The sequence below is a fragment of the Crinia signifera genome, chromosome 5, assembly GCF_055691185.1.
Source record: "Crinia signifera chromosome 5, ASM5569118v1, whole genome shotgun sequence".
NCBI classification, from domain to species: Eukaryota; Metazoa; Chordata; class Amphibia; order Anura; family Myobatrachidae; genus Crinia; species Crinia signifera.
The window spans coordinates 36,600,407-36,627,471 of NC_139221.1; the positions used below are offsets into that span (position 1 = coordinate 36,600,407).

General features: G+C 45.7%; 1 protein-coding gene, 1 long non-coding RNA gene and 1 other non-coding gene across 3 annotated transcripts; 1 reads left to right on the plus strand and 2 right to left on the minus strand.

Moving 5' to 3' along the window:
• Nucleotides 1-389: 389 nt before the first annotated feature.
• Nucleotides 390-9,279, minus strand: RPL30 (ribosomal protein L30). The gene is made up of 5 exons (XM_083187016.1): nt 9,166-9,279; nt 8,995-9,039; nt 7,097-7,242; nt 3,460-3,590; nt 390-489 (listed from the first exon to the last, which is right to left on the minus strand). Exons 2-5 carry the CDS (start codon nt 9,013-9,015, stop codon nt 434-436), a joined length of 354 nt encoding a protein of 117 aa, XP_083043142.1. The 5' UTR covers nt 9,016-9,039; nt 9,166-9,279; the 3' UTR covers nt 390-433.
• LOC146005897 (small nucleolar RNA SNORA72) lies at nt 3,274-3,406 on the minus strand. The gene has a single exon (XR_014444060.1). It is a non-coding gene; the product is annotated as a small nucleolar RNA SNORA72 (small nucleolar RNA).
• On the plus strand, nt 9,102-27,065 carry LOC146080106 (uncharacterized). The gene is made up of 4 exons (XR_014474808.1): nt 9,102-9,347; nt 11,924-11,990; nt 13,436-13,523; nt 26,871-27,065. It is a non-coding gene; the product is annotated as an uncharacterized LOC146080106 (long non-coding RNA).

Genomic DNA, 27,065 nt, shown 5'->3' on the forward strand with positions numbered 1-27,065 from the left:
GACATTTCTAGTGCCCCTGGTTCTGTAACATCCGAGCCAATATTTAAATCATTGTGAATATCTTCATATACGGCAAAATGAGGAAGAAGAGAGTACAGAGACCGCTACACACGCACATAGGTCTCAGGGGATTACTTGTGACACCAAGCAGAGCAAGAACAAGTCTGTTAAAGGTTCCTTACCCCAGGCATGTCCAAACTGTGGCCCTCCAGCTGTTGTGAAACTACACATCCCAGCATGCCTTGCCATAGCTTAGCATTCCCTAATAGCAAGACTGTGGCAAGGCATTATGGGACTTGTGGTTTCATAACAACTGGAGGGCCATAGTTTGGACATGTATGTAAGATACATGGAAAGCAAATCATGAAGCAACAGATGACGCAGGAGACTTGTGTGGGAAACCAGTCATTTATTAACAGTTTGGTGCAGGGATTTATTTCTCAGTGGGCTGCTGCTGCTCTGGCATGCTTCTGATGATGTCAGAGTCACCTGCAAGAAAGGAACACCATGTAAATACAGAGGTCAGTTACAGGATACCGATACTAGCTGGTATGTATCTCATTGAGGAGTCTGTACCAAGTCATACCATCAGGGCTGCAACCATCAGCTCTCATTACCCTCTTGCTATGTGACCCATCCATCCATGTGACTTAATGGAGTTGTGCGCACAACACTGAATCAGTTCCCAAAACTGATGCATTTTAAGCTATGGTAATTAATTTTTTTTTTGTATGTAAAATCAAAGCCACATAAGTCACCAGGAGGGAGGACTATAATGACTAATAAAATCTCATTACACATCAATTGCTATTTTTCCTTTAGGTTATAAGCTCTACCAATCAGGTGGCCTGATACAATGACCAGTACAGGTTATTAGTGTGCGCTTGCCTGGTATTCCCCTATTGTAGGACTGGCGGAATACCGGTACATAACCCCATATAAAAAGATGGCGGATCTGTAAAGTTATACTTATCCACACATATGCCAAGTACTTAGAATCAGAACACACGAATAGAGGTATTGGCCGATTTCTATTCTATAGAGCACCAACCTACTAAGCAGCAGGTTACATAAAATGCTTAAGCACCGACATCAGTTACTACCTCTCCGACACTAGCACCAATTTCACCAGAAGCCAATTAGCCTTCTTGTAGCTTTTGTTGGACCCCCAGAAAGTACACACAAGCTATGCAAAGACAGCATCATTACTAAAACCATGGATCTAGAGCACTGGTTCTCAAACTGTCTCGGAACCCAAACATGGGACATTTTCTAGGTTTACCCAGCAGATGCACAGGTATGTCAGCAAGCATTACATTTTAAAGAGCCACATGTGACCAGGAAACATGAACTGTTTGGGGTCCTGAGGGCAGTTTGAGAACCACTAGTCTGAAGGTGCTAGGCGGCAATGCAGACAACTGCACCCCTCACATTAGCAAAGGGAATAAGAAAATGCACTGCAGCTCTCTATGGAAATGCAGCTTTAATAGAGAATTATGCTGCACAGTATTCCAATAAGCAGATGATGCAAAGACTGACATCGGGGCTAATTTCCATGATAACTAGTGTACAAGTGATAACACTGTATTCCTTCACGGTGAAATATTCTAATGACTGGATGCTTGTTAGTTGTCCAATTATCTCAATATCTGCCAACATTCAGTTATAAAGAATAGCTCATACAGATTTATGAGGAAAAAAAAAACAAAGAGCGACAGCAATCAATAGGGGTCTGTGTATGGGTAATAGACAGAAGGTTTAAGGGGCACAGTAGTCCAGCCTTGAAAAAGACAGGGAATCTGTCGAAACGCGTTGGTGGAGAGGAGCTGTGCATCTATATCATCTGTACCATCTGGGGACTACCTGGCTGACAGTGGATGGCCATACATTGCCTTTCAGGTATTGTTTCCCCTTGCTTTTTTTGCACATGTTTGGTGCATTTTGTATTCATGCACACCACCCTTATTTTTATCCCGTTCAATAAATATTTGTACTGAGAGAGAACCTTGTCTCCTTTTATGATATATCGGGGATTTTTGGAGACAATTATTGAAGATCCCACTTATTAACTGGAACCTAAAGATACCCTGATAGGAGTACCATCACTAGCACACATGTGAGTAAGGTACGCGCCTGTTACAAACCCATTTCCTACACGGAGGTGCTCTGTTGAAATCAAAGATACCTTGATGTGGATGTTCACGCATTTCCTTGTGTGAGTGCGGGTACGATATTCCCCTGGGAGTTCTTTCTCTATATAGACCCCTTTTGTATCACCGTCCAGTATACTTTTACATATCCACATTGAGAGAGAATTCTGTTTTCTTTTCATACCACATACCGAGAATATTGGAGGGAATCACTGAAAATCCCATTAACCAACTGGGACCCAAAGATACCTTGATAGGAGTACCATCACCTGTATATATGTGAGTACGGTACGCACCTGTTTCAAATTTATTCCCACACACGGAGGTGTCCTCTCTGAAAAACCTAAAAGATACCTTGACGTGGATGTACACGCACTGTCTCGTGTGAGTGAGGGTACGATATCCCCTTGGGAGCCTTTTCTACTGTGCCCCTTAAACCTTCTGTCTATTACCCATACACAGATCCCTATTGATTGCTGTCACTCTGTTTTTTTTTTCCTCAACTCTGTATGAGCCATTGGACAGCTACCACATTGGGTCAACAAGAATCCAGCGCCCCCTATACACTGATTCCTTTTCTACAATTCGACGACTAGAGGTCCTTGGTGATCCTCTTCTTCCAGTGTAAGGCTGCAGGATTCAGGCTTAGCGCCTTGGGACTGATTCACATTTTTTGTATTAGTTATAAAGAATAGTTTGGGAATCTGTATAACAAAGCAGACACTAAAGGCGTTTACACACCAGCAGATAAAGCGACGGACCATCGGCCAGTGTGTACCATCGATATATCTGAAGGGCGTCATTCAGATATTTGGCACCGGATGTACAACTCAGCCCATGACCGATCTATCTGATATATTTGCAGATTGTTCCGTGCGTACGGTGGATCCGCCGGTCATTAACAGCTCACTGGGCGGGCACATGCAAGTACGCCCACCCAATTCTGATGTCCAATCACAACGGATCAGGGAGTGTGTATGAAGAACAAGCTGCCTGATCAGTCTGCACCCAGCTTAAGTCTGGGCTGCGAGCTTGTCTTATCCACATGACTTATGCTGTATGATGGCTATTGTGTACAACAAACTACAGCGGTCCATATACCACGGAATACCCTACTGGCACAAAGTGTAACTAGCCTTTAAGCATCAGAACTGGATAATGGGCCAGTACTGAGGACACGGCTTAGTTTTAATCTAGCGAATGTCTAGCCCGAAGCTGATCACAAACAGATCAATCCGGCGAGAATAAATTCGCACAGGCTCGATCACTACCAGCCGCAGCTGTAGAGAAGCATCTGGTGCGTATTTACCTGGATCAATGATAGCCAGTGTGCACACTCTGTAGTATTTACCACAGGCTGTACCAAGTTCAATGTTGTTGCCGCTGTAGTGGTGGACTCCAGTCTTTGCCAACATCGCATAGTATTCAATCTCTGACTTTCTGTGGAATAAAATATTTACAGTTAGGTTTATATTGCCACATTAAGCCTTAGGCAGGCAAAGTAAAATCCCTAAAGCAGGGGTAGCAAACTCCAGTCCTCGAGAGCGACCAACAGTTCATGTTTTCCAGACCACCTAGCAGGTGCACTCATTACCGAATTACAAAAGATCCACAGGTAGAAATAATTACTCAACTTGTGATTCTGTGAGGAGACCTGAAAACATTAACTGTTGGTAGCTTTTGAGGTCAGGAATTGGCTGCCCTTGCCCTAAAGCATCCCCGTCCTCAGTGAAAACCAGGCCTACAGCAGTGGAAACACCGATTTCACCAAACCTGTGTGTTTGCGTTTATTGGGTGATTTAATTACATTGGCCGGTAAGACATTGGCAAATTAAAACCCCTCATAGTGTGAAAAGCAGTAAGAATTGTGAAATGCAAAATACAGGTGTAAATATTTATTTTTTTATTCATAATTATTTTGCAGGCTTCACTGTAAGGTCAAATATATTGATTGGAAATAAATTGTCCATGATAGGGCTAAAAAAGCCAGATACTATATATTTATTTAGTTTCTTATATAGCGCAGCATATTCCTTTGCACTTTACAAAAAAAAAAAAAAAGACAGCGATACAACAAACAGGGTATTTACAGACAGTCAAAAGGTAGGAGGGCCCTGCTCGCAAGCTTACAATCTATATATGGAGCCCAAGCAAGGGTTTGTGTACAATAGGGTAGGTATGAACTGCAGACGGTTGGGATTCCGACCGCCGAAATGCCGACGGGGGGACGGGGGGGGGGGGGGGGCTCGCTACGCACACTATTTTATTCTCCCTCTATGGACACCCATAGAGGGACAAAGTGCCAGCAATGCGACAGTCGGTATTTCGTCCGTCGGGATTCCGACCACCGGCATATTGACCGCATCCCCTACCAAGGGCCTCTATGAAGGAGTAATACAGAAGAGTTGTAGCAACATGGGAAGAACACATGCATTCTTTACAGTTATTAGAGGACAAGTTCTGTTCCTTCCACATGTCAAACACACAGGTGTCCCTCAGCCAAGGTAAGAATACATTAACCTATAAACACTGCCGCATACACACAGCCTAGAACATCTAGAATAGCAGACTTCATGTAATGGTTTCCATACCATGGGACAGACTTTACTAAATATAAGTTTTATTTTGGTGTTTTTGGTAAAGTCACAAAATCCTGTGTACCCACTGCAATAGGGTCTCAGTCCTACTGCACCTCCACATCCTCTCCAATATAAGACGTTAAGAATGTATGATAGCTGCATGGGTGAGCCACTTAAGGCTAATAAGCATATTCAAACAAAGAACAACCCACATCTGGGCTAAGAGCAGACATCCACCCAAGATCACCGTAACTCATCTGCAACGCTGGTAACTGTGCCCAGTAGGCATTCAACCAGGAACCCCCCTGCTGGCTTTCAATACTTAGCCCTTCCCCCATATGGTGGATCTCAACAGGCACAAATATATTGGAGCGTAGGCCTATACCAGAACAGAGTTGCATCGGTACTAGTTTAGTTTCACGGCGGCAGATATATTGGATCCGATTTTTTACCTGTTCATAACCCCACTATCCACTACGCATGGAGTTGATTTTATATAGTGTGGCGAGCGCAGTAATCCGCGTCCACTCGCCAAGGTTCCGACTCAGTGGCTCGCCACACTATATAAAATCAACTTCTATAAATCTATATTCCCTACCACATGTATACGCACACACAGACATTCCAGGGCTAATTTTGTTAGGAGCCAAATAACCTACCAGTATATTTTTGGACTGTGGGAGGAAACCGGAGTACCTGGAGAAAACCCACGCAAGTACAGGGAGAATATACAAACTCTGCACAGTTAAGGCCATGGTGGAATTGAACCAATGACCTCAGCGCTGTGAAAAATAGGTCAATAATTAATTGTTGATTAATAATCAATAAATTTGCAACTGTCCTAGCGATTTATTTAATTTTTTTAAGTTTTTTTTTTTTTTTTAAACAATTAATTATTGACCTATTTTTCAGGCCAAATATTATCTTATAAGTTTTGGTTATATAAACACTCAGCAATAATAAAAAAAACACACAATAAAAATTCTTTAATTATAGAGTATCTTTTGAACAACTTTGTGATTGGGGTATTTAGAGTGCACCCCACCCGAGTTTCTTTTCTCTCTTTTTTCCTATGTTAAGCCCCCTAAACACGTCAGTAGACAATATTTGGTTTGTGCCATGCGACACATCTGACAGTTTCATGTTTAAATGCTTGAATAAAGCCTGTTCTCCCAGAATGAATGTTACACTGCCACTGTCCTGCCCCAGGGATCTCAGGCTGAAAGCAGAGCTGCGCCACCATTACTGTGACCATCCCAGCAGCAGACATCCCTCAACTACCTTAAAGAGGGAGGACACTGTTTGGACAGTGGGAATATTGCAGACATGCAGTGTCTATTGCTGGACACACACACACACACGCACGCACGCGCAATATCTACAGGGGGTCTGAAAAAATTTAAATAAAAATACGTAATTGTAATTTCAAGTTCAAACCAATACGAAAATTTAAAAATTCTTCCTTATTACAAAGTATTATACTGCCCCCACCTAGCTACTTAATGCCAGTTGATAAAAATACTGGGTTGCACCAGCTGAGGTCACAGGAACTATAGTTTGTAATCTACTACAGGAAAAACTTATAAAGCAAATGAAAATGTTGGGTAATATGATCCTGTGGAAGTAATTTCATCTATTTTATGAATTACTGAAGCAAAAAAACGAGCAACCACTGATGCGAAGGATACGGGCAAAAGGTTCAATGGTAAGAGAGTCGACATAAGAGATTCACAGGTATTTTTTCAGTGTCTGTCGACGATGGCCAACCTATAAGTGCACCACATTCCCCACTTCGCTCACTAGGCTTTGGGCACAGTGCCTCGCTGCAATATTACAATCTAGCTCTATGTCCACTTGGATAATAAAGTATGAAAATTTACAGTAAAAAAAAAAGAAACTTGTGTCGACCTTTCCCATTTCGATGTATCGAAGTTCTCTATAGAGATGTACCATTTAACATCTCCCTAGCATGTTTTTAAGATATGCTCCTTTAGAAATAAAGCAAACTAGTATGTTGAATATTTATAAGTTACCCCAACGATTAGGGGCAGAATAAAATAGGTATGAGGTTCCTGGCCAGACTGCCAAATATTAGCACAATAATACATCCCTACTTACAATACACAGCGGGTGGAAGTGGCAAGCTTAGATCATTCTGTACCAGCAAAAACCCCAAAAAATATAAATATCAAGAACACACAGCATTGTCATTGTCAAGTGCCATCAGTGGCAAACCATCGATTGTTAACCAAAGCTTAAGATGCCATCCAAAGTTTGTCGAATACCCGCACAGTTACACCTATTTCGCTATAGACATTATGCAACCATTTAGGATTGTGAGCAAGCGGTGTCATGTATAGAACTCACCTCAGAGCCGGACAGTTGTTGGCGAGGATAACCAGTTTAGCCTTGCCCTCTCGGATCCTCTTCAGAGTCTGCTTGTACCCAAGTACATATTTACCACTTTTCATAACAAGCTGGAGCCTTGAGTTAATAGACTCCAGGGACTTTTTCTAAAAAAAAAAAAAAAAAAAAAAAAAAAAAAAAAAAAAACATAAAGATACCTGCAATATCTCTATTGGATCTTTAATTGCCAGTTATACAGGTCCCAGTACATTCTCTTTATACACTAATAAGACGTTACAATTCAGTAATACCCCTCAAATTACTGGGTAAAGCAGTTCTACCCAGTAATTTGTGTAGTGTGAAATGATCATCCCAGGTCTTAAATCCCAGACCCTGCTTTTTAATCACGTCGTCGACTCGGGATTTGTGACCAGGGTAAACCCTTTCACACTACACAAATTGTTTTTAACAAATTACCGGGTTGACAGTTTCTAACCCGGTAATTTGCTGCTATGTGTGAAAGGGGGTCAAACTGCATCCGGCAAATTGACCTGGCACTCAAAATGCCAGGTAGCAGGTCTGAAAGGGGTATTTTTTGGCAGAATAAAAGCCATCTCCTGCTAATTCTGTAGTCCAAAAAGAGGATGACTACAAGGCCCAGATGTACCAGCTACCACACATTAAGGGGGTAAAATAAGTATACTTTGCCCGGATGGAGAAAGGGGGTTATTCAGACCTGACCGCAGCTGTGTGAAGTTGCAGAGGACTATGATCAGTGCACCACTGCCCACACAGAAGACTCACCCCGTACAAGCCAGCAAATGAAATGCTGATCATACATAATCTGCAAATCTATGCGCAACTCACTCAACATCGGATGATTAACCAATTGTACAAGTGTGTGCAACTGACCCTTCCACAACTGTGCGACAGATTGATCAAGGCCGGGTTACACACCCTCCCTGAAGACACCTGGGCACACCTGCATTTTCCTGACACCTCCAGAAACCAGCTGGGTGCCTTACCAGAAACAGCGGCTTCCTGTCAGCCAAGGTGCAAGGGGATTGCAATTAGATTTGTCTATGCCCACTAGGATCTGTATGCATATGCCGTCATTTGAAAATTGATAGATTTGAACTTTGCACAGCACGGATCAAGTCTGAATAACATGCACAGTACAGATGACCATTGCCTTCATTATACACACACACCAGGGAGAAGCACCTATATAAAGGCGATATTCAATTGAGGCTCATAGTTGGCAGGCCAGACAGGTGGATCAGATAGACCCATCCCTAAATGATAATTTATTTGTGACTTATCATTCAGAACCACAGACTGTCCAATAATTCTATCTAGGCACACATTACCAATCTTTCAGAATAAGAGCTCCCGTAGGGTGGTGTGCCGGAGGACTGCCGGACAGGGGGATCCCAACAGTCAGTATTCAGACTACCATTGCTCCGACAGGGGAATCCTGACTCACAGGGGCTATTCTCCCTTGTGGGGGTCCACCAGCAAAGCGGATGCACTTTACAGCAGCCCAAATTGGGACAGCGAGGAAGTTAGTGCGAATTCCATCTGCACCAACCTGGGATATCGCTTGCCATGGCCAGTGTGTAAACGCTAGGCAGCAGCACATCTCACTGCTTGCAATAGGACTGACCAACTAGACTGGGTCAATATGCGCGCAGCCAGTATGTTTTTTTGGGAGGGGGAGAGTGATTATGGCAGCGTGCAGGGTGGGTGTTTGGCAGCTCCCGCATGGCCACATGGCACATACGTGTACACATCACCCTGCGCCCCGGGAACTGGGGAATCTCCGACGCCAGCGCAGATGCGCTGCCAGACGTCCGGACAGTCCCTGATGGCCCCCAGACCCAGCCGGTGCTCCACGTGAGAGGCCAGGCCGCACTCACCGTCTTCTTGGCGGCCACCATGACTGCAGAGCGGCGATCCCAGACCTGCATAAAACAATAAAACACACGGTCAGGAGGCGGTCACACAGCGCTGCGCACCCGGGCTGTCAGCGACCTCCGCCGGGGCCCTAAGCGCAGAAGAAACCCGGATTTACCCGGAGCCCCACTCACCAGAGATGTCTCTCCAAGATGGCCGGGGAGCGAGAAAGGAAGGATCACCCACAATGCACCGCTTTTCACGAAGGGTCCGCCCGTGTCGATGAGGGAAGGATGAAGTGGGCGTGGCTTGGGAAGCACGCCACGCACGCACGGTTGGAACGCACGCACGGATGGAGCGCGTCGCTACTGCAGGGGTCGGGGTCCGGGACAATGTTAGATGACGTGCTTTAACTTTTAGGTTAACCCAGGGGTTCTCAAACTCGGTCGTCAGGACCCCACACACATACCTCCCAACATGACCCTCTCCAGGAGGGACAAAATGCTCTGTTCCTGGACTTCTCTCTTCATATATAATTGCCATCACCTGTGAAGAAACACCTTTCTTATCCATTAACCTGTTTTTAAACAGGTGACGGCAATCATACATTACCAGGAAAGCCCAGAAACAAAGGGTCTCCTGGAGAGGGTCATGTTGGGAGGTATGCACACAGTTCACGGTTTCCATGTCACCCGGCAGGTGCTCTCATTATTCATTGACACATTTTAAATGATCCACAGGTGGAGTTAATAATTTCACTTGTGATTCTGTGAGGAGACCTGCAAAACATGCAGGGGTCCTGAAGGTGCCCATACACCAGGCTCGTCCAACTGTGGCTACACATCCCAGCATGCCTTGCCAGTTTTAGCATTCCCTAATAGCAAAACAGTGGCAAGGCATGATGGGACTTGCAGTTTCACAACAGCTGGAGGGCCACAGTTTGGACATGCCTGCCATACACGTTACAATATTGTATACAATATTGCATCTCGGTTTTGTGATGAGATGAGATGCTGCACATACTTTTTGTACTAGATCTTATCTCATCGCAAAACCGAGATCCGATGAGATGCGATATTGTATACAATAATTGTAACGTGTATGGGCACCTTGAGTACCAAGTTTGAGAACCTCTGATTAAGACTGACTACGTAATTCAATAGAGAGGATTCGGCAGAGTCCTGACCTTCCAACGTTGTTTAACTACTATATTCTGCCATGGTTTGTTTCTCTATTTAAGAAAATACTTGTGAAGTATAAAAATGACTAGGGGAGTATTCAATCTTGGCCGTCGGGAAATAGTGGGCGCCGCCTGTTCAACACTGCCATACCAACAGCATTGAAGGCGGATACCAACAAAACAGATCCGAGTTTAAGACAAGTCGGATCTGTTTTGTCGGAAACGGCATCAGATTGTCTAATTCATGGCCGTTTTCTGCCAATCTGTGGCGGTTTCGCCGACGCACCCATTTTCCAAACAATGAATTCCACCTGTCAAGTATCTGTTGAGTGGAGCGAAAACAGCCCAGGATTCCAAATGTTGGGAGTAAGCAGCCTACATTTATTTTCATAAAACCGTAAAACAATAGATTGCAATCACAACTCTCACAATACAATAAAATGAAGACCGTTGGCCAAATGTAATGCCGCCTGAGTCCAGTGGATGTGCCGGATGCCGGCCAAACTCGGATGTATTTTTAAAGGGGCAATCACTTACAAGGCATGGTTTTGCCTTGTAAGTGATTGCTGCTTTATAAAAGTCAGAGTTTATCCGGCATCCTGCACACAGTGGCGTAACTATAGCCCCGCAGCACCCGCGGTGGCGGGGAGGCGCTGAGGGGGTGTGGGCGCCGGGGGGCTGCGGGACTATTATTAGTTACTCACTGCCTTCTGCCTGTGCCGGGTCCCAGCTCTCCCAGCTACTGCTGCAGCGCTAGTACAAAAAGTGACACTCGGAAAATGGCTGCCCCCATACTGCAGACAGTTTTTCGTCTGCTGTATGCGGGCATCCATTTTCCAAGTGTCACTTCTCAGTAGCAGCAGCAGCCGGGAAAACCGGGACCAGGCGCAGATGGTCGGATGCTGCAGGAGGTAAACCCCCCCTTCCACCGCACACCCACGCGCACCCCGGCTCCCCTCTGAGCTCCCCGGCTCCCCTACACTGGCAGCACAGTCGCAGCTGAGGTAACGGCCGCACGGGGGTGGCAGGCGGGCGGGGGGGGGAGGTGATTTGTTTACCCTAGGGGGGGCGCCCCCCCTGCATTTTCGGCGGGGGGGGGGCGCAGAATTATTAGTTACGCCACTGCCTGCACAGCCGCCAAACTCATGGCGGCATTACATGTGGCCCAAAGTCTTTCCTGCAGGAACACAGTGAGAGTGGTCAATTCACAGCTGATTCTTCTGTAATGTAAGGAATAGGACAGGTAAAGGCAATGTTGGTGGTTGTCTTCTGTGAAGAGGCAATGACACAGGAGGAGATGTAATATAGTAAAGTGATTCGCCTTATCGAAGTATCAGTAATTATAACAAGGCCGCTTCTATCTCTCAAGTTCTAAAAAAAATCTAGATAAAGGATGCATTTATAAAGCACATCAGCTGCGGTTGAGTGGCCCGACAATTGGGATTCTGACAGTCATTATACCGACTGCTGGTAATCCGACAAGGGGGCGAGTGCACTGCAGACCCATACGGGTCTCCCATGCTGAATCGCCCATTATGAATCTCTGACACAAATCATTCTGTATGTGGCTCATTATCTGAGAGAGTGAAATCTCTTGTGTTGAATCTCCCGTTATGAATCTCTGGCACAAATCTCTGCATATGTATAGCCCTTTAGGCCTTGAGGTAGGTACCCTATACGTTTTTCATTACTGATATGTGCTATAATGTTATCTTTAATGATAGCCTCATGAATATCGTTCCGTTTCTACCCTTTTTTTTTTTTTTTTACAGGTTTTCAATTTGTACACACTACGGGTGAGATTTAATAGGATGAGAGATTCAGAAAGTTAGAGATTTAGTAAGAATTCTACAGTTTTTTTTAAAGCGGCAATCATTTAAGGCCGCCATACACTATGCGAATTGGTCTCAATTTCACCTGATTCAGATGGATCGGGCAGTGAAATCGGGCCAAATCGCATGTCCAGATACCCGGTCCGACCCGATGCGCGGTCCCTTGCGCATCGGATCGGAGTCGGGAGGTCGGACCATCTTATGTGCAGCTGGGCAGGGGACAGCCTGTGATTGGCTGAGCACTCTCTTAGCCAGTCAGCAATTGGCTGAGAGAGCGCTCAGCCAATCACAGGCTGCCCATACATTCATTGTATGGGCTTCTTTTTTTCTCAGCACTGACAGCTCCTGCCTCCCCCTGCCCGGCTCTCCGTCATGGTCACTGTCCCCCGCAGCATCCCCTGCACGCTGCCTCTGCCCTTCTAGCAGCGCACCCCACCAGCAGTCCAGCAGCTCAACATTTTAAACACCCCCTGCCACGGACCCCCTGCCACGGACCCTCTCCTGCGGCCCCCCCTGACCCTGCTCTCCCGCTGCTCCTGGGATTTGTATCCGGCCGTGGTATCGGCTTCCCTTGACGGTAATTGCTGTTCCTTATTTGTGCCAGTTCTTGTGTGTTAGCGGTACTTGCAGTTATATCTGTTGTAGTAATGTTTCTAATCCAGGCCTGCCGACATCACTAATGTGGGCAGGCCAGTCTACTGTGGGCGGGCCCAGGCCGCCGATGTCACAGTTGGGGGTGTGCCTGGCACCTAAGCTCCCTGATAAATGAGAAGAGATGCTGTGCGCATGGTATCTATTCACGCTGCAGCGGGGACACATGGCGTTCCTATAGGACAAGACACACTGGTGCTTTGTATTAGAACACATTAGAGATCTGTCAGATATTTTCAGAAAACAGACAAATTATTATTATTACTATTATTATTCTCCTTTGTGGCACCACAAAGGATCTGTATTGCTCGGTTACAGAGAACAAACACAGGAAACCGGTGACTTACAGCTAGACAATGTAGAGCTAGTACATGTAAATAAACAGATCTGCTCCAGCAGATGACAATGATAGAAGTATCACGGTGACATAGGGATTTGATCAATTCGAAGATGGTTTAAGTAAGAGAAGGAAAAGCACATGAGGGAAGAAGGCCCTGCTCGTTAGAGCTTCCATAGCAACTTACATTAATATAAGTACTCTATGGTGCCCGTAGACTACTGCGATGTATTCAACAACAGCTGGAGTGTCTAGGTTAGCCATCAAGGCCCTAGGTGTATGAGAACACATTCGTACATACCCGGCACCACAACTGTTGCCCCAGGTGAGAGTGAGTGATACAGTGGACCTGTATACACTGCAAATCTACAGCATTGCATCTGACGTAGTTGATTTTGTGTTTTTTTTTTGTCCTCTGCCGTGATTGGCTGCTTTCTCACGCGCTCTCTTTCTCATTATTCCAGCTTGCAATCAACTCTCACTTCATGAAAGACCTGGGATTGGATAGTTTGGACCAAGTTGAGATAATCATGGCAATGGAGGACGAGTTTGGTAAGTAAGCACTCCCCAACTAAGTAATGGGGCCTACACATGGGTGATTTCAGGGCATTTTATACATTATCTGACTTAATTTGATTAGATCGCTTAGAAACCCTACATCGCTCTGTATAGGAGCGATAGCGTTTAAAGATCCAGCATGCCGGATAAATCTAGCTAGATTGGCGCTCCGGGCTCACCGGAGAACGCTGGCACTGACAGATCGCTCAGGACACAACACTGACACATCGCTGTGCAGCCCTTCTGTTTGCCTTTGTGTTACAGAACAATGCTTGGCATATGGCGTGTGTGTGTGTTAGGGCAGAGGAATTATTTTGTTCAGCCCTCTTTGCATTATCCTGTTGCTCTTTACACAGGAAATCTATTATAGGGGAACAGATACTAATTCAGTCAAATTATTAAAATATACAAATGTATTGGATATCCTAAAAAAAAAATTCCCACCTAGATTCATTTACATAATGAAATATTAGGGGGGAATTTAATCATAGTGTATGATTATAATAACGGTCCCAGGTCAACCTGTTCAGTTTAAGGCCGTAAGTTCACCAATGGTGGCTGGAAGGGTTACTTACTGTAAAGCTCCATACACACAGAGCAATATATTGCTCAGGGTTGCCGACTTTAATATTCCCCTCTCTGGGAGCAGCCCGGAGAGGAGAGTTTCAGCAGCTGCTCGGGGGGCAGGGCTTGAGCGTGACGTCACTAAGCCTCGCCCCCATGATGTTAAACAGGGGGATTCGCGCATCTCCGAGGAGGCGGGGCTAAAATGACGAGATTTTGTCATTTTAGCTCCGCCCCCTCCTCTGAGACCCACGGATTGCGACATTTAAATACAGCGATCGGGGGAGCAGCGGGGGTCCCCCCTGAGTCCCTGAGTCCGGGAGGGTTGCCCACCATTCTGGGGGGCCGGGAGGAGGACCCGATTTTCGGGAGACTCCCGGCCATTCCGGGGGGGGGGGGGGGGGTAGGCAAATCTGATATTTCTCAGTGTCCCTTTTTCATCATCGACCAGAGATGGCAGACAAACGGGAGAAACAGCTGATTGCTGTGTGAATCTGCTGGATTGAAAAAGAGTGATATTCAAGAGAGAATATCAGAAAAGAAACTCCCGGGTGGGGCACAACCTTCTATGGTGGTATAAGTATCAGTTAAAATATCAACTTTATTAATACTAAAATTGATCCTTAAGTGGTGGATCAAATAACGAACATTGGACAAAGACATACAGATAACATGGATGGTTGTAAACAACTGAGAAAAGTCGTGAAAATATTATGTAATGATCATCTGAAATAAGGGCTGAAATGCCTCTGTGTTAAATATAACAAAAGTATCAATACATTTCTATAATAAGTTATTTCAGACAAAGCACGTCTTCACTTAACCAACAAATGGTTTACACATGAATATATATCAAATAAGTGTAATATATTTTCAGAAAGGGCTCACTGTCTTGACAGCACAAATTTTTATCTTCTTAAATGTAGTCAGATATCATATGATATGGCTACTACTGGGTGTCACTGGGATTGAGCTACAAGGTCGGAAAAGATACGGAGGTAAGAATAGTGGTGAAGTACCTGAGTTGTGAGTACTCGCAGAGTGGCTGCTACCTGTGCATATGGTGGTGGTCGGATAAATGCACAGTTGAGCGGACTCGGCGAGCGTCACAGGTACAAGAATCAATAAAAAAGGGGGTTTCTGCTGTTTCCAGGGGTGACCAGCCTGGCTCTGTTGTACAAAGACAGCGCAGAGTCAGGTATTGGGTCCTCTGGAAATGAGAGAACCCTGACTGAAGGGGATGTTGATAAAGAGAGCACCTTCACTTAGATCCTTGGTATATGCTGCTGCCCAGTGTATACTTACATAGACGTAGTGAACAGTGGTTGAGCGGTATACCCAGATGGTGAATTGCAGAAGGAAGTACAGATTGCACTTTGGTATTATTGATCCACTTGTGAGTCGCTGCTATACCGTGCAAAGGTGGTAATTTCAGAAGAGAGTTCAAAAAGTACACAATCTATACTCCGACAGTGTGGGGGTGGATTGCCCAATGTTCAAGTGGCCCAAGGAAGGGACTGAGCTATCAATATAGAGGATCACAAATATATAGGGAAACTATTAACCAAAAAATGCATAAAGTGTAGCATGTGGAATAGTATTTTAACACAATACTGGTCTTATAGTTTCAAGGCAGAATAAACACTATGATATTGATTCTAGTGTGCGCTGCATACAGACTAAACTCGTCTCCTGCGCAGTGGTTAATTCAATAGGAAGTAGTCCCACATATGAAACAGAGTGAGAGAAATGGGGAGAAATCCCCTGTGCGATACAAAGTCACAGTTTTTTCAGGGCATTGAGTAACAAACAAATATATAAGATGTAATGTAACATAGTATAAGTAGTTAGATGTTATATCATTGCCCCGTAGCTTAAATCACAAGGGATATATTTTATATTCTTATAACAGTGACAGTGCCCTGAGGGCTGTTTCAAACTCACGGACACCAAGTCCAAGGTGTGTAGCTGGAAAAACTCGTCCGTCAGATATCGGAATCCCCCAGTGTGTATACCCTGGTGCAGTTGCGGCCAATCGGAGGAGTGACAGTAGCGGAGATCCGCAATATTGAATGTACGGACTGTCACAATAGGTGAAGGAAGGCAGTCTTAGTATTAAGATAAATGATAGGCTGCTGTACGCTGTTTGAAAAGCCAGCGATGTCTTCTAAGTCCTCAGCGGGTGCAACCGTGGACTCCGCTGTTCATCGCTGTGACACAGCTTAAGTAAGCGGTGTGTCTGAAAGTCACAGCGGGAGACAGTCGGTAATGAACGATCCTGTCCAGGAGGAGATTCAAGCAGTAATTTGCATACACTATATAATAGCCGGCAGTGGATAAAACAAAGCCGGCGGTGTGTCTCTAAGTCAGCTGTGCCAGCGTTCCATGGGTGCGCGTGCTGACAGGGAGATCGTGCTGTCTAGGCGGTGAGACCCAAGTAGAGATGTGTGAAGCGTGCAGGGTCCCGCTCGTGCACAGCGGGGACCTGAAACAACCGAGACGTACGTTTCACTAGGAAGCTTTCTCAATCGGTGTTTACAACCATCCATGTTATCTGTATGTCTTTGTCCAATGTTCGTTATTTGATCCACCACTTAAGGATCAATTTTAGTATTAATAAAGTTGATATTTTAACTGATACTTATACCACCATAGAAGGTTGTGCCCCACCCGGGAGTTTCTTTTCTGATATTCTCTCTTGAATATCACTCCAATATTACATATTATAATTTATCTATTTATATATGTTGATTGGAGTAAACCTTCTTACCCATAAGCAAATTAGTCCTGTGCCCTTGGCCTCCACCCCTTTTCCTCTTTTCCCCTTTTTTACAGTGAATCTGCTGGATGCAGGAGCATGCTCCTGTGACCACCGCAGGGCTAATCGTGGGAGCACGCTTTCGGCGACAGTCGTCCTGCACACACCGTTAGAGCTGTGACAGCATAGCGGGTACTCCTTCTCAAGCAATTATCGTCAGATTCTAGAAAACTGAACCGGATTGACCGTTGTTCCAAAGAGACACAATGTTTCTGACAGTAATACAATATACAGCGTTTATCCAGGGAGCGGTACCATTGGCAATAGGGGGCAGGAAAAAATATTGCGATAAGATGTTTTCGCCTTGCTCTGAATTCATCTAACGATGAGTCTTTACATAGGTGAAAAGGAACTTGTTCCTTTATTGGCATATCCGAGTCATTTTTTTTTTTTGTATTGGCCTATGTGCTCAGTAAATTTATATACCAGACACAGATGTAGTCCTTCTCATCCATTCCGTGATATGTACTCAACGCAGCATGGATGGCGTGACTAGTGTGCCCACAAATGAGACGCTCCTGCCATTCATTCCTATGGGCGTCCGTCCCGGGTGGATACGTCATCATGCTGCAATGCGGCAACTGCATTACCGAAACGTAGAAAACAAAGGCGTAGTGATGTAGATCTTGCACACGTTATAAACCTTGCCAGATTTTCTGTCTGATGTGTGGTGTACTGGACCTAGAGCTGGAATCGGGCTACGGTGGCATGCCCTTGGCACAATTGTAATAGTTTGTTAGAATTGTGAAAGACTGCTAGGCTGCACAGCTAGTGCTTAACATTAACTTCTAATCCGTTTAAGGCTGAGAGTTGTATTTTCTGTTTCTGTATAAAGAGATTAACAGTTTTGTGGGTGTTTGGCTTATGGTGACAAGTGTACTTCAGTCATATAAAAGGACTGTATTTCTGGATTTAGGAAATTGCATTCTGCTTATAAATACATCTAGAAGCATGTCCTCTGCTGGTAACAGAAGAGCCTTTATTTCACATGCTGCAATACACTCCCGAACCACTAGGAGGGAGAATCGCAGCCCTTGCTCTTGATAGCTGTCTACAAGGTTTTCATAGTATTTTCTTGCATGCATATTATGTGGGAGCAAAGCAATGGGTCTGAAGCGCTAGGGATAGTGTCTATGTGCTGTGTATAACTGCTGCCTTGCGGTAGAGGGATGCCGCCCTCTAACGAATTACAAACAAGAGAAAAAGAACCGGCAGGCGCTGTCTATACACAATTGGCACTTTAATAAAAATAAATTGAATTACATATCAATTGCATGCATGCAATTGATATGTAATTAGATGTCACACAGGGGACACGGGGTTACATAGAGTGCACAGTTCATTGGCAGCCATTTGCGGCGCCATTTTGAAGGCCTGAACAGGCCATCTTACTGCAGGAGAACCAGCGTGGAGAGCCAGCGTGGGCGGTGGCGGTGGTGGTGGGGGAGATAGTCAGTGAGGCCTGGGGAGAGTCAGTGAGGCCTGGGGCTGGAGTTGGGCCCTCCCTGTTATTAAGCTATACTAAGACCATGAGGGTTTAAAAGCAGAGCTCAGCCAGAAAAGAAAGAAAATGCACATGACAATAACCGTAACATGGGGGACATTGAGGTTCTTAGCACATTAATGTGAGCCCACCTACCACGTCAAGGTGACCTCATCAGGTGGGTGGAGGGGAGGGGATTTTCTATAAAAAAAAATATCTTTTGTAATTTTTTTAATTTTTATTTTTTTTTATTTGGAGGAGGAGGAGGGGGGGGGGGGGGAGACTGTGCTGGGCTATTCTGTGCTGTGCTTAACTATGCTATACAAAGACCATGGTCTTAGAAACATAGAATTTGACGGCAGATAAGAACTATTTGGCCCATCTAGTCTGCCCCTTTTTTATCCTTCAGGTAATCTCAACCCTTTTTAATCCTTATTTCTTTGTAAGGATATTCATATGCCTATCCCAAGCATGTTTACATTGTTCTACTGTCTTAGCCTGGCCGCTGCACATTCGTGGCCGTGCGATCACGTCTGAATTACCCCCAATATACCGGACTATAAATGCGTTGCTGGTTAAATGTATTTTATCTGTGCTACACTCTCTTGGCCACTAGATGTCTCTGCATCTCTCAGGAACAAATGTAAGAAGTGGTGAACTTGCATCAAAGCATACTGTAACTACAGTACCATACTATTTTCATATCTTATGAAATTAATAATCTGTGGGGCCTATAACTCAGTGAGATGGTCCCCAATAATTATGTAGCCATTTTACCACAAGTTGTGACGGCAAACGGTCGTATTGTCGACTGCATTTAGGTCAACAGTCATTAGGTCGACACCGTTGGGTCGACAGGTGGGAAGGTCGACAGGGTTCTAGGTCGACATGGGTCAAGGTCGATATGGGTTTAGATCGACATATGTGTTAGGTTGACATGGGTTAGGGCGACAGTTCGCGAGGTCGACATGAGTTTTTTCACTGTTTTTTGAGCCGACATGTGCCGACAGGCGGTATTTCATGCCCTACTATCCATTAGGGCATGGTGTGAGAATAAAATAGTGTGCCGAGCAAAGCGAGGCACCGTGCCCGAAGCATGGCGAGCAATGCGAGGGGCTGCGGGAAGTGAAAAGGGGTGGGACGGGGCGGAGCCACACTAGTGGCTATTTGTTTGGGAGCGTGTACAGAGTGATCGTGCCGTTTTAGCCACGCAATGCCATTTTTAATGCATTGATTGTGCACGGTGGGCGGGGCTAAAACGGCGTGATTCGCGTAATTTGACCCATGGATCGCGGGTGCCTGCGGGGGGGGGGGGGGGGGGGCTCGGATGCCGGTGGGGGGATCGTTTTCAGGCAACCCTGAAATAAGCCCATTAACTATACTAATACTTGCCTACCCTCCCGGAATGGCTGAGAGGCTCCCGAAAATCAGATCTGCCTCCAGGCCCCCCGGAAAGGTGGTCAAGTCCCTAGCATTGCTGCCAGTCTCTCGCAACCCTCCGATCGTTGGGATCAAATGACAGGATTTGCGTCATCATAGACCTGCCCCCGCTGCACAATGCCTGTAATACTGGAATTGCAGGGCAGGGGGCGTGGCCACAATGATGCACTCACACTGCCCATGCCCCCAAATACAGGCTCCTTGTCCAAAGTGAGCCTGCGAGGGAATACTGTCGTCACATATGATGAAACATAGAAATTTAAACTCAAACGCAAAAAAAGTGTCATCCATTTCCATGTAGACCTTATATACCTGTCGACTGTTTAAACTACTGTATGTAACTTTTTTCATGTGGAAATTTTGACCCTGCTGACCTAAAGCATGTTGACCCCATGGAGTTGGCCAATTGATTGTCTATCTAATTCATACTTGCCTACCCTCCTGCAGCGCCGGCAACAGAAATCTTGGGGCCCTGTACACTGATATTTCTGGGCCCCCCCCACCTAATCCCAAACCTGGCTGCAAATGCAAGAAAAAACATACTGTAGCCATTGCACTGCAGTAGTTAATGTTTTGAGGTCAAAGAAGACAATATATTTATATAAAGACACACATTATCACCCAGAGTTCACATTTACTTGTTAAATAAAAAAATAAAAATGATATTATACATATTTTTTATATATATATATATATATATATATATATATATATATATACATACACATATCTATCACCAAAAGTGCACATCACTTTACTAAGAAAACAAACCTCACATACATTAGAAGCAAGTGAGCATGCCCTAAAGTGAAGGGGGGAGCCAGGGAATGTCAGTCTGATTTACACCTTACTTTGTTAGAGCAGAGAGGCCGTCATGAAGTTCAGGAAACAAGATCTGTCCTCCTGCACGCCACGTTCCCCTCCTCCGACCACAGCAGTACACAGTGACTCTACACAACAGAAAGCTGCATCCCGACCCGAGCATCTCTCCTTCTGCAAGCTGCAGAGAGAGATGCGTACAACTGGTTGTATAGCCTGAAGCTCACGTCCCAGACCCAGTACTGCTTTACGGTCCCAGCGCAGCTGTCAGTGGGGTGTGCACAGTGCAGTGGAGCACTAAGGATAGGCAATAGATATCTGTTTTGCAGCAGCAGCCGGACAGGCGGCCAGGCCGGGACACGGAAGGTCTGGGGCCCTTCAGATCCCCGGGGCCCGTCACACCTGTCCCCTTTGACCCCCCCCTGTCGCCGGGCCTGCCCTCCTGGGAGCTGGGGGACGTCCCTCGCAGCCCCGCAATGGTAGGTAACTCTTCCGCAGTGGCATAAGAACACCACCGCAAGCTCAGGCAGCAGCGGGGGGGGGGGGGGGTCTCTGCAGACGGCATGGAATCTACAAAAACCAACCTCCAAAATTGGCCACCTCCTTCTGACAGATGCTTAAGGTCCTACGAGACCTCTGGCGTATGTCAGGGGAAGGGATTGCGAACAGTGATATCCGGAAGTGTGGATTTCGGGAGTGCTTGTGCGCTTTGAGCAGTTACCCTGGCAATGAGCATGTGACTCCAGGCAACGAGCTAGAAACCAAAGGCAATGAGCATTTGTAACCCCTGGCAACAAGCAAGTAACCCCTGGCAACAAGCAAGTAACCCCTGGCAATGAGCAATTTATCCTTGCCAATGAGCAAGTAAGCCCTGGCAATGACATTTAGATAAAGAAACTTATAATTACTATATGGGGGAACCAAAACATTTTTGGCAGGGGGGCAGAAAATATGTAGTTATGCCACTGCTCTCCTACATGCCACCCGCTGAAGCCAGTAGGATGGGGAGAAAATCACTAGTACAGACTCGGAGGCTGTGTGAATGGGACATTGTTAACTTGGCCATACATCTACAGATTTATCTTCAGATCTGGCTGGTTGGAACAAAAACCTGGTAATATCTGAATGACAGTTTGTCAGTTTCCCAGCATTTCGAAGCAAATGGTCAACTGTAATTTGCACTCATCCATTACCAGGATTTTGTTCCAACCAGCCAGATCGGACAATAAATCTGTCGATGAATGGCAAGCTTAAGAAGTCACCATTTTGTTCCGCCCCCTCACCGGGGACCAGTGAGTCACGGGCATTTGGAGGTGGGGCCTTATAACAACACAGTCCAGCCGCGCCTTCCAAAGTAGCCTGCTGCGTCTCTGTTCCAGAGAGGAGACAAGAGTTAGGCCGGTGTGATCTTATTACTGTAGACAGAGGCAGAACTCTGGGAGGCAATGGAGTCATCTGCCGCCAGGCTCCTGCTCCCAAGTGGGCACCTTTCCTCCCCATGCAAGTATAAATCAGTTATTTAAAAGCCAACAATATTGCTTCTGTGGCTGAGTTCTGAGAAATATATGTGTTATCGATCTATATTTCTTAACAGAAATATATATTTTATATAATGTTTTATTGGGTTGTGTTGTGTATATGTGTGTGTGTGGGGGGGGGGGGGGGGGAGGGGCACAAATATATATCTTGCCTCCGGGCATCTGGAAGGAACTTACGCCACTGACTGTAGATGGCCCATACTACACCCCTTGCAGCTGGCTTGTTAGGTATGGTCACTATACTGAATGTAAGAAGTTTATACTGGTAACACCCTATGTGCTCAGTAAACTGTTTCTGGATTATTCATTTAATCATGTGTGTGTTTTTTCTGCTCATGTGTAATTAAAAACGTTCTATTCACTTTTGAAAGCAACTGACCTAATGTTCTATAATATGATTTATGAGAACACTAGCATGGAGATATCTGTGCTTATGTAACTCATAGCTACGTACCAATAGTCTACCATACATGCCAGCCTGTGAGAACCTTTATAGGGAATACCTATGTCCAACATCACATGAATGTCCTCTGTACTCTATGGGATCTAATGATGCTGTTGATGACTAATGTAGCAAACAGGATGAGACACATATGGATGACCCGCGGTCAGGATGCCGAAGGTCAATATACAGAGTTCAGTTAAGTCTATTTACAATCCTCCTGCCCCCCCCCCCCCCAACCTGCCTTCTAGCAGCCTCTAACCCCCCCCCCACGACTTCGGCCTGTTAAATTGGACCAAATCGTCCCTCCCTGACATGCCGTCGGGTCTGATGTGCGGTCCCGTGCGCATCGGACCCGACCAGGTGGCCGTCCAACCACCCGTTCCTCCTGGCGGCGAGGCAGGCGGGAAGCAGGGACGCATGCGATCCATCACAACGGATCGCATGCTTCCCTGCCGCCGGGAAGGTCCTGGCAGCTCGCAGGCTGTCGGGTGTCCGTACACTGCTGCGAGACATCGCAGGCAGTGTATGGGCACCTTAACCCTAGGTCCTGCACTTGTGCCTAATCCTAATCCCACATCGCGATTCCAGCTGTTGGTATTCAGGCCTAGGCATCTTGATCCTTTCGAGAATGCGCAGATGCCAAATATCACCCAGTGCGAACGCATCCTTCCTTCCGAACGGACCTGAATAAGGTCCTATATCGACTTTCAATTATTTGCTTTATAAGTTGCTAGTTTTAATTGCAATTAAGTCAAAAGAAATTGTTCTATGTTAAGTTTTGTCAATTAAACAGTAATTAATATGAACAATAATAAAATAAAAAATTGAACGGAATAAGGACCCACGGCCACTCAAGACATGTGAAGATCAGACATTGATGTCTTGAGTGTACGGGGTGTTAAGGCGGTGAGATCTACACCTCAAGGAGGTGACCAGTTCAATTCCCTATGTAGGAACACGGTTTACTGGATATATATACACTGGGCACCCGTTTTCCTGCTTGTTTGAATGAATCTATTGAACTGACTCAATACCGTATTATGAACTCATACTATTGTAATATTTGAACTCTCCTTGATTATTACTAAAGGTTCCCATACACGGTGCAGTGAACTCCGTGCTTTTAGTACTAGATTGCATAGCATCAAGTACAAAAAGCATACAATGTGCTACAGCACCGTACTTTTTTGTACTAGATACGATGCAATCTAGTACTAAAAGCACGGGCTGCACAGACTCCCATGGGAGCGCACATCACATCGCACAGCACCATTGTACCCTGTATGGGCAACTTAAAGATAGTTGTCAAGATGGCAACAAAAATGTAATCAGTTATGCAGGGCCGGCAACAGGGGGGGGTCAAGGGGGACAAGTGTGACTGACCCCATTGACCTGAAGGGCCCCAAAGCTTCCATGCTCCAGCACAGCCGCCACCTGTACTAACTCAGTAACTAAGTCTGACTAACTCACTGTGTGCCACTGCCATGTACTGTGTGTGAACCCTGCTGCTTGGTGCTCAGAGACGTCTACTCTGTGTGTGCACATGGCCTGGGGCCGCAGGGGCCCAGCCATACCTGCCGCTGGCTTTGTGGCCTCAGTCTATGGCTCCTGTAATTTTACTGCACATGCACGGGTCGCCTGTTCCACGCTCTGCGAAAGACCTGACCTGTCTGCTCGTAGTGCTCGGCGTTCTTTTGTGAAAGTGACAGGTCAGCTGCATCCGGGAGCCAGCAGGAAGCAGCATCCGGGAGCCAGCAGGAAGCAGCAGCCAGGAGCCAGCAGGAAGCAGCATCTGGGAGCCAGCAGGAAGCAGCAGCCAGGAGCCAGCAGGAAGCAGCAGCCAGGAGCCAGCAGGACGCAGCAGCCAGGAGCCAGCAGGAAGCAGCAGCCAGGAGCCAGCAGGACGCAGCAGCCAGGAGCCAGCAGGAAGCAGCAGCCCAGGAGCCAACAGGAAGCAGCAGCTAGGAGCCAGCAGGAAGCAGCAGCCAGGTACTAGGCCAGCAGGACTGAGTACTAGTGAAGTCCGCACCTGAAAGCAGGCTCTGCAGCAGAGAGAGGTTAAATGAGCCTCATGCAAAAAAGGATTGCGTGGATTTGGAATTAGGTGAGGCCCCCAGAAATATCATTGTACAGGGTCCCAATATTTCTATTGCCGGCCCTGCAGTTATTTCCTACTTGCCTACATTTGAAAACTAGTTTCAGGGAGATTATAGTTGGTAGCAGAATTTTGCAGAGCACCCCCACTGTGTCATGCTCCACCCAAAGGGCGTGTCTAGTTCCATATATGGAGGGTGTGATTGTGAATGTGGCACCTAGAAGTGTGGATGTGTACTGCTACATATGAGAGGAATCTTGTAAAATGACATATCCAAATGTAGATGAGCCCCAAAGCAGTTAGTAAGAGCTACTATACTTGGTAAAGTGCTAGGAAATAGCTCTGATGATTCAATGTAACTGTATCTATCTCTCATTCCTTTTGTCCCCAAAAAATGTAACAGTGTAATGTGGGCTAGGTGAAATGAGGGAGATTGCTAGACTAATGAGGGAGAGAGGGAGATTGCTGTTATATCAGGAGTCTCCTGCAGAATTCAGGAGGGGAGGTAACTATGATGTAACAGTGTAATGTGGGCTTGGTGACATGACGGAGATTGCTAGACTAATGAGGGAGAGAGGGAGATTGCTGCTATGTCAGGGAGTCTCCTGCAGAATGCAGGAGGGGAGGTAACTATGATGTAACAGTGTAATGAGGGCTAGGTGAAATGAAGGAGATTGCTAGACTAATGAGGGAGAGAGGGAGATTGCTGCTATTTCAGGGAGTCTCCTGAAGAATGCAGGAGGGGAGGTAACTATGATGTAACAGTGTAATGTGGGCTAGGTGAAATGAGGGAGAGAGGGAGATTTCTGCTATTTCAGGGAGTCTCCTGCCTTGGTCTAGGGAGGCCTGGGGGGTTGGACCGTGCTGCCCAAGTACCAGGGGAGGGGGAACCGGTGTGAGGTACTAAATACCGGTTCAGACCCATTCACACTGCAAAAAGAACGAGTCTGAACCGTGTAGGATCCTTCTTTTTAAATATTTTGAATTGCCTGTTTTCTTGAACCGGTATTTTAAATCGGGTGCTTTCCCACTGCGGCTATAACCGTTTTGAAACGGTTTAAAATCAACAAAATACCAGGTTATAGCTGCAGTGTGAAAGGGGTACAAATAAGGAGCTACCCACTTCACTGTGACTCGATACTGAGCTTCCGACACAGCTGCTCCACAGAATCACCGCCCTCATACCATCAGTATTACAGCTTGCATGCCGGCACGCGGCTCCTCCAAACGGCGGCAACGCAGGTCCCAACACTTTCCATGTGCTGCTCAAAGAAATCTGTCTCCTTGCCAGGACCTACCTTCTGCAAACGGAGGTTATACGGAGATTGTTTAATCAGTCAGAGCGGTACTCATGCACGGAGATTGTTTAATAAGTCAGAGCGGTACTCATGCACGGAGATTGTTTAATCAGTCAGAGCGGTACTCATGCGGTCACTATCCCTTCTGGTTGTTTTTTTACTACTTTATAATTGCATTTACCATCTTATACACTTCCAAGGGAGTGAAAACAACAAATAAAGGAACTTAATTCTTTATATGTATTGTTTTTATATGCCGTATTGGTCAAACAATTAGCAATACATAATTGTCTATTAAATCCTGTCTTTTTCATTTAATTTGATTTGTGCTCTCTCTTCTTCAATTCTAAGTGATTAATATTATCTGGGGTATATTGTTCCCAATTTTTTTATCATTAAACAATGCTCTTTTTGATTCTTGTAGAGCCGGAATAACCAAACTGGTCCTTGAAATCTACTAACAGTTCATGTTTTGTAACTCACCTGTGGCACATATGTGGCTAGTTCTGTGTATATTTTGTATGCATGCTTACTATTTTTATGTTATATTAACCGTAGTATGCTTGGGGGGGCAGAGTTCCACCTGTTGAACAAGACTCTGCCAATTCTATACATGCGGCTCCCATAAATGTAAGGTGTGGTGTGTGTCTGTCTCCTATAATTTGTGTCTTGAGACCAAGCAATTGTGACGGATACACAGGCATTTCACAGGGCGTCATCCTCACTGCATCACTTTCGCATTGTACATCTGCACTTCATATTGGATCTGACAGGCCCTGTTGTTCGATAATGAACGCGATGACATTAAATAACCAACAAGCACATCTCTTTTTTGTTGCAGGGTCATACACTGCCTTATCCCCGTTTTGTCAGGGACACAAATATATCTCATTGTCTGTCGCTGCATATTCCAAATCTGGAACCTCGATAGAAGTTGAGATTTGCTGAGACAGCGTTCCCATGTTTGGATGGGGTAATCCCACTGGATAATGTGCTACAAGCACAAAGATAACTTTGGCAAAAACACTGGCGGGAA

Bases quoted from the DNA above. Each gene is read 5' to 3' on its own strand.
- RPL30 (XM_083187016.1), bottom strand. From the start codon at position 9,015: ATGGTGGCCGCCAAGAAGACG. The intron at 7,243-8,994 runs GTGAGTGCGGCC...TTTTTTTTTTAG, and splicing joins TGGTGGCCGCCAAGAAGACG to AAAAAGTCCCTGGAGTCTAT. The intron at 490-3,459 runs GTAAATACGCAC...CCTTTCTTGCAG, and splicing joins ACTGGCTATCATTGATCCAG to GTGACTCTGACATCATCAGA.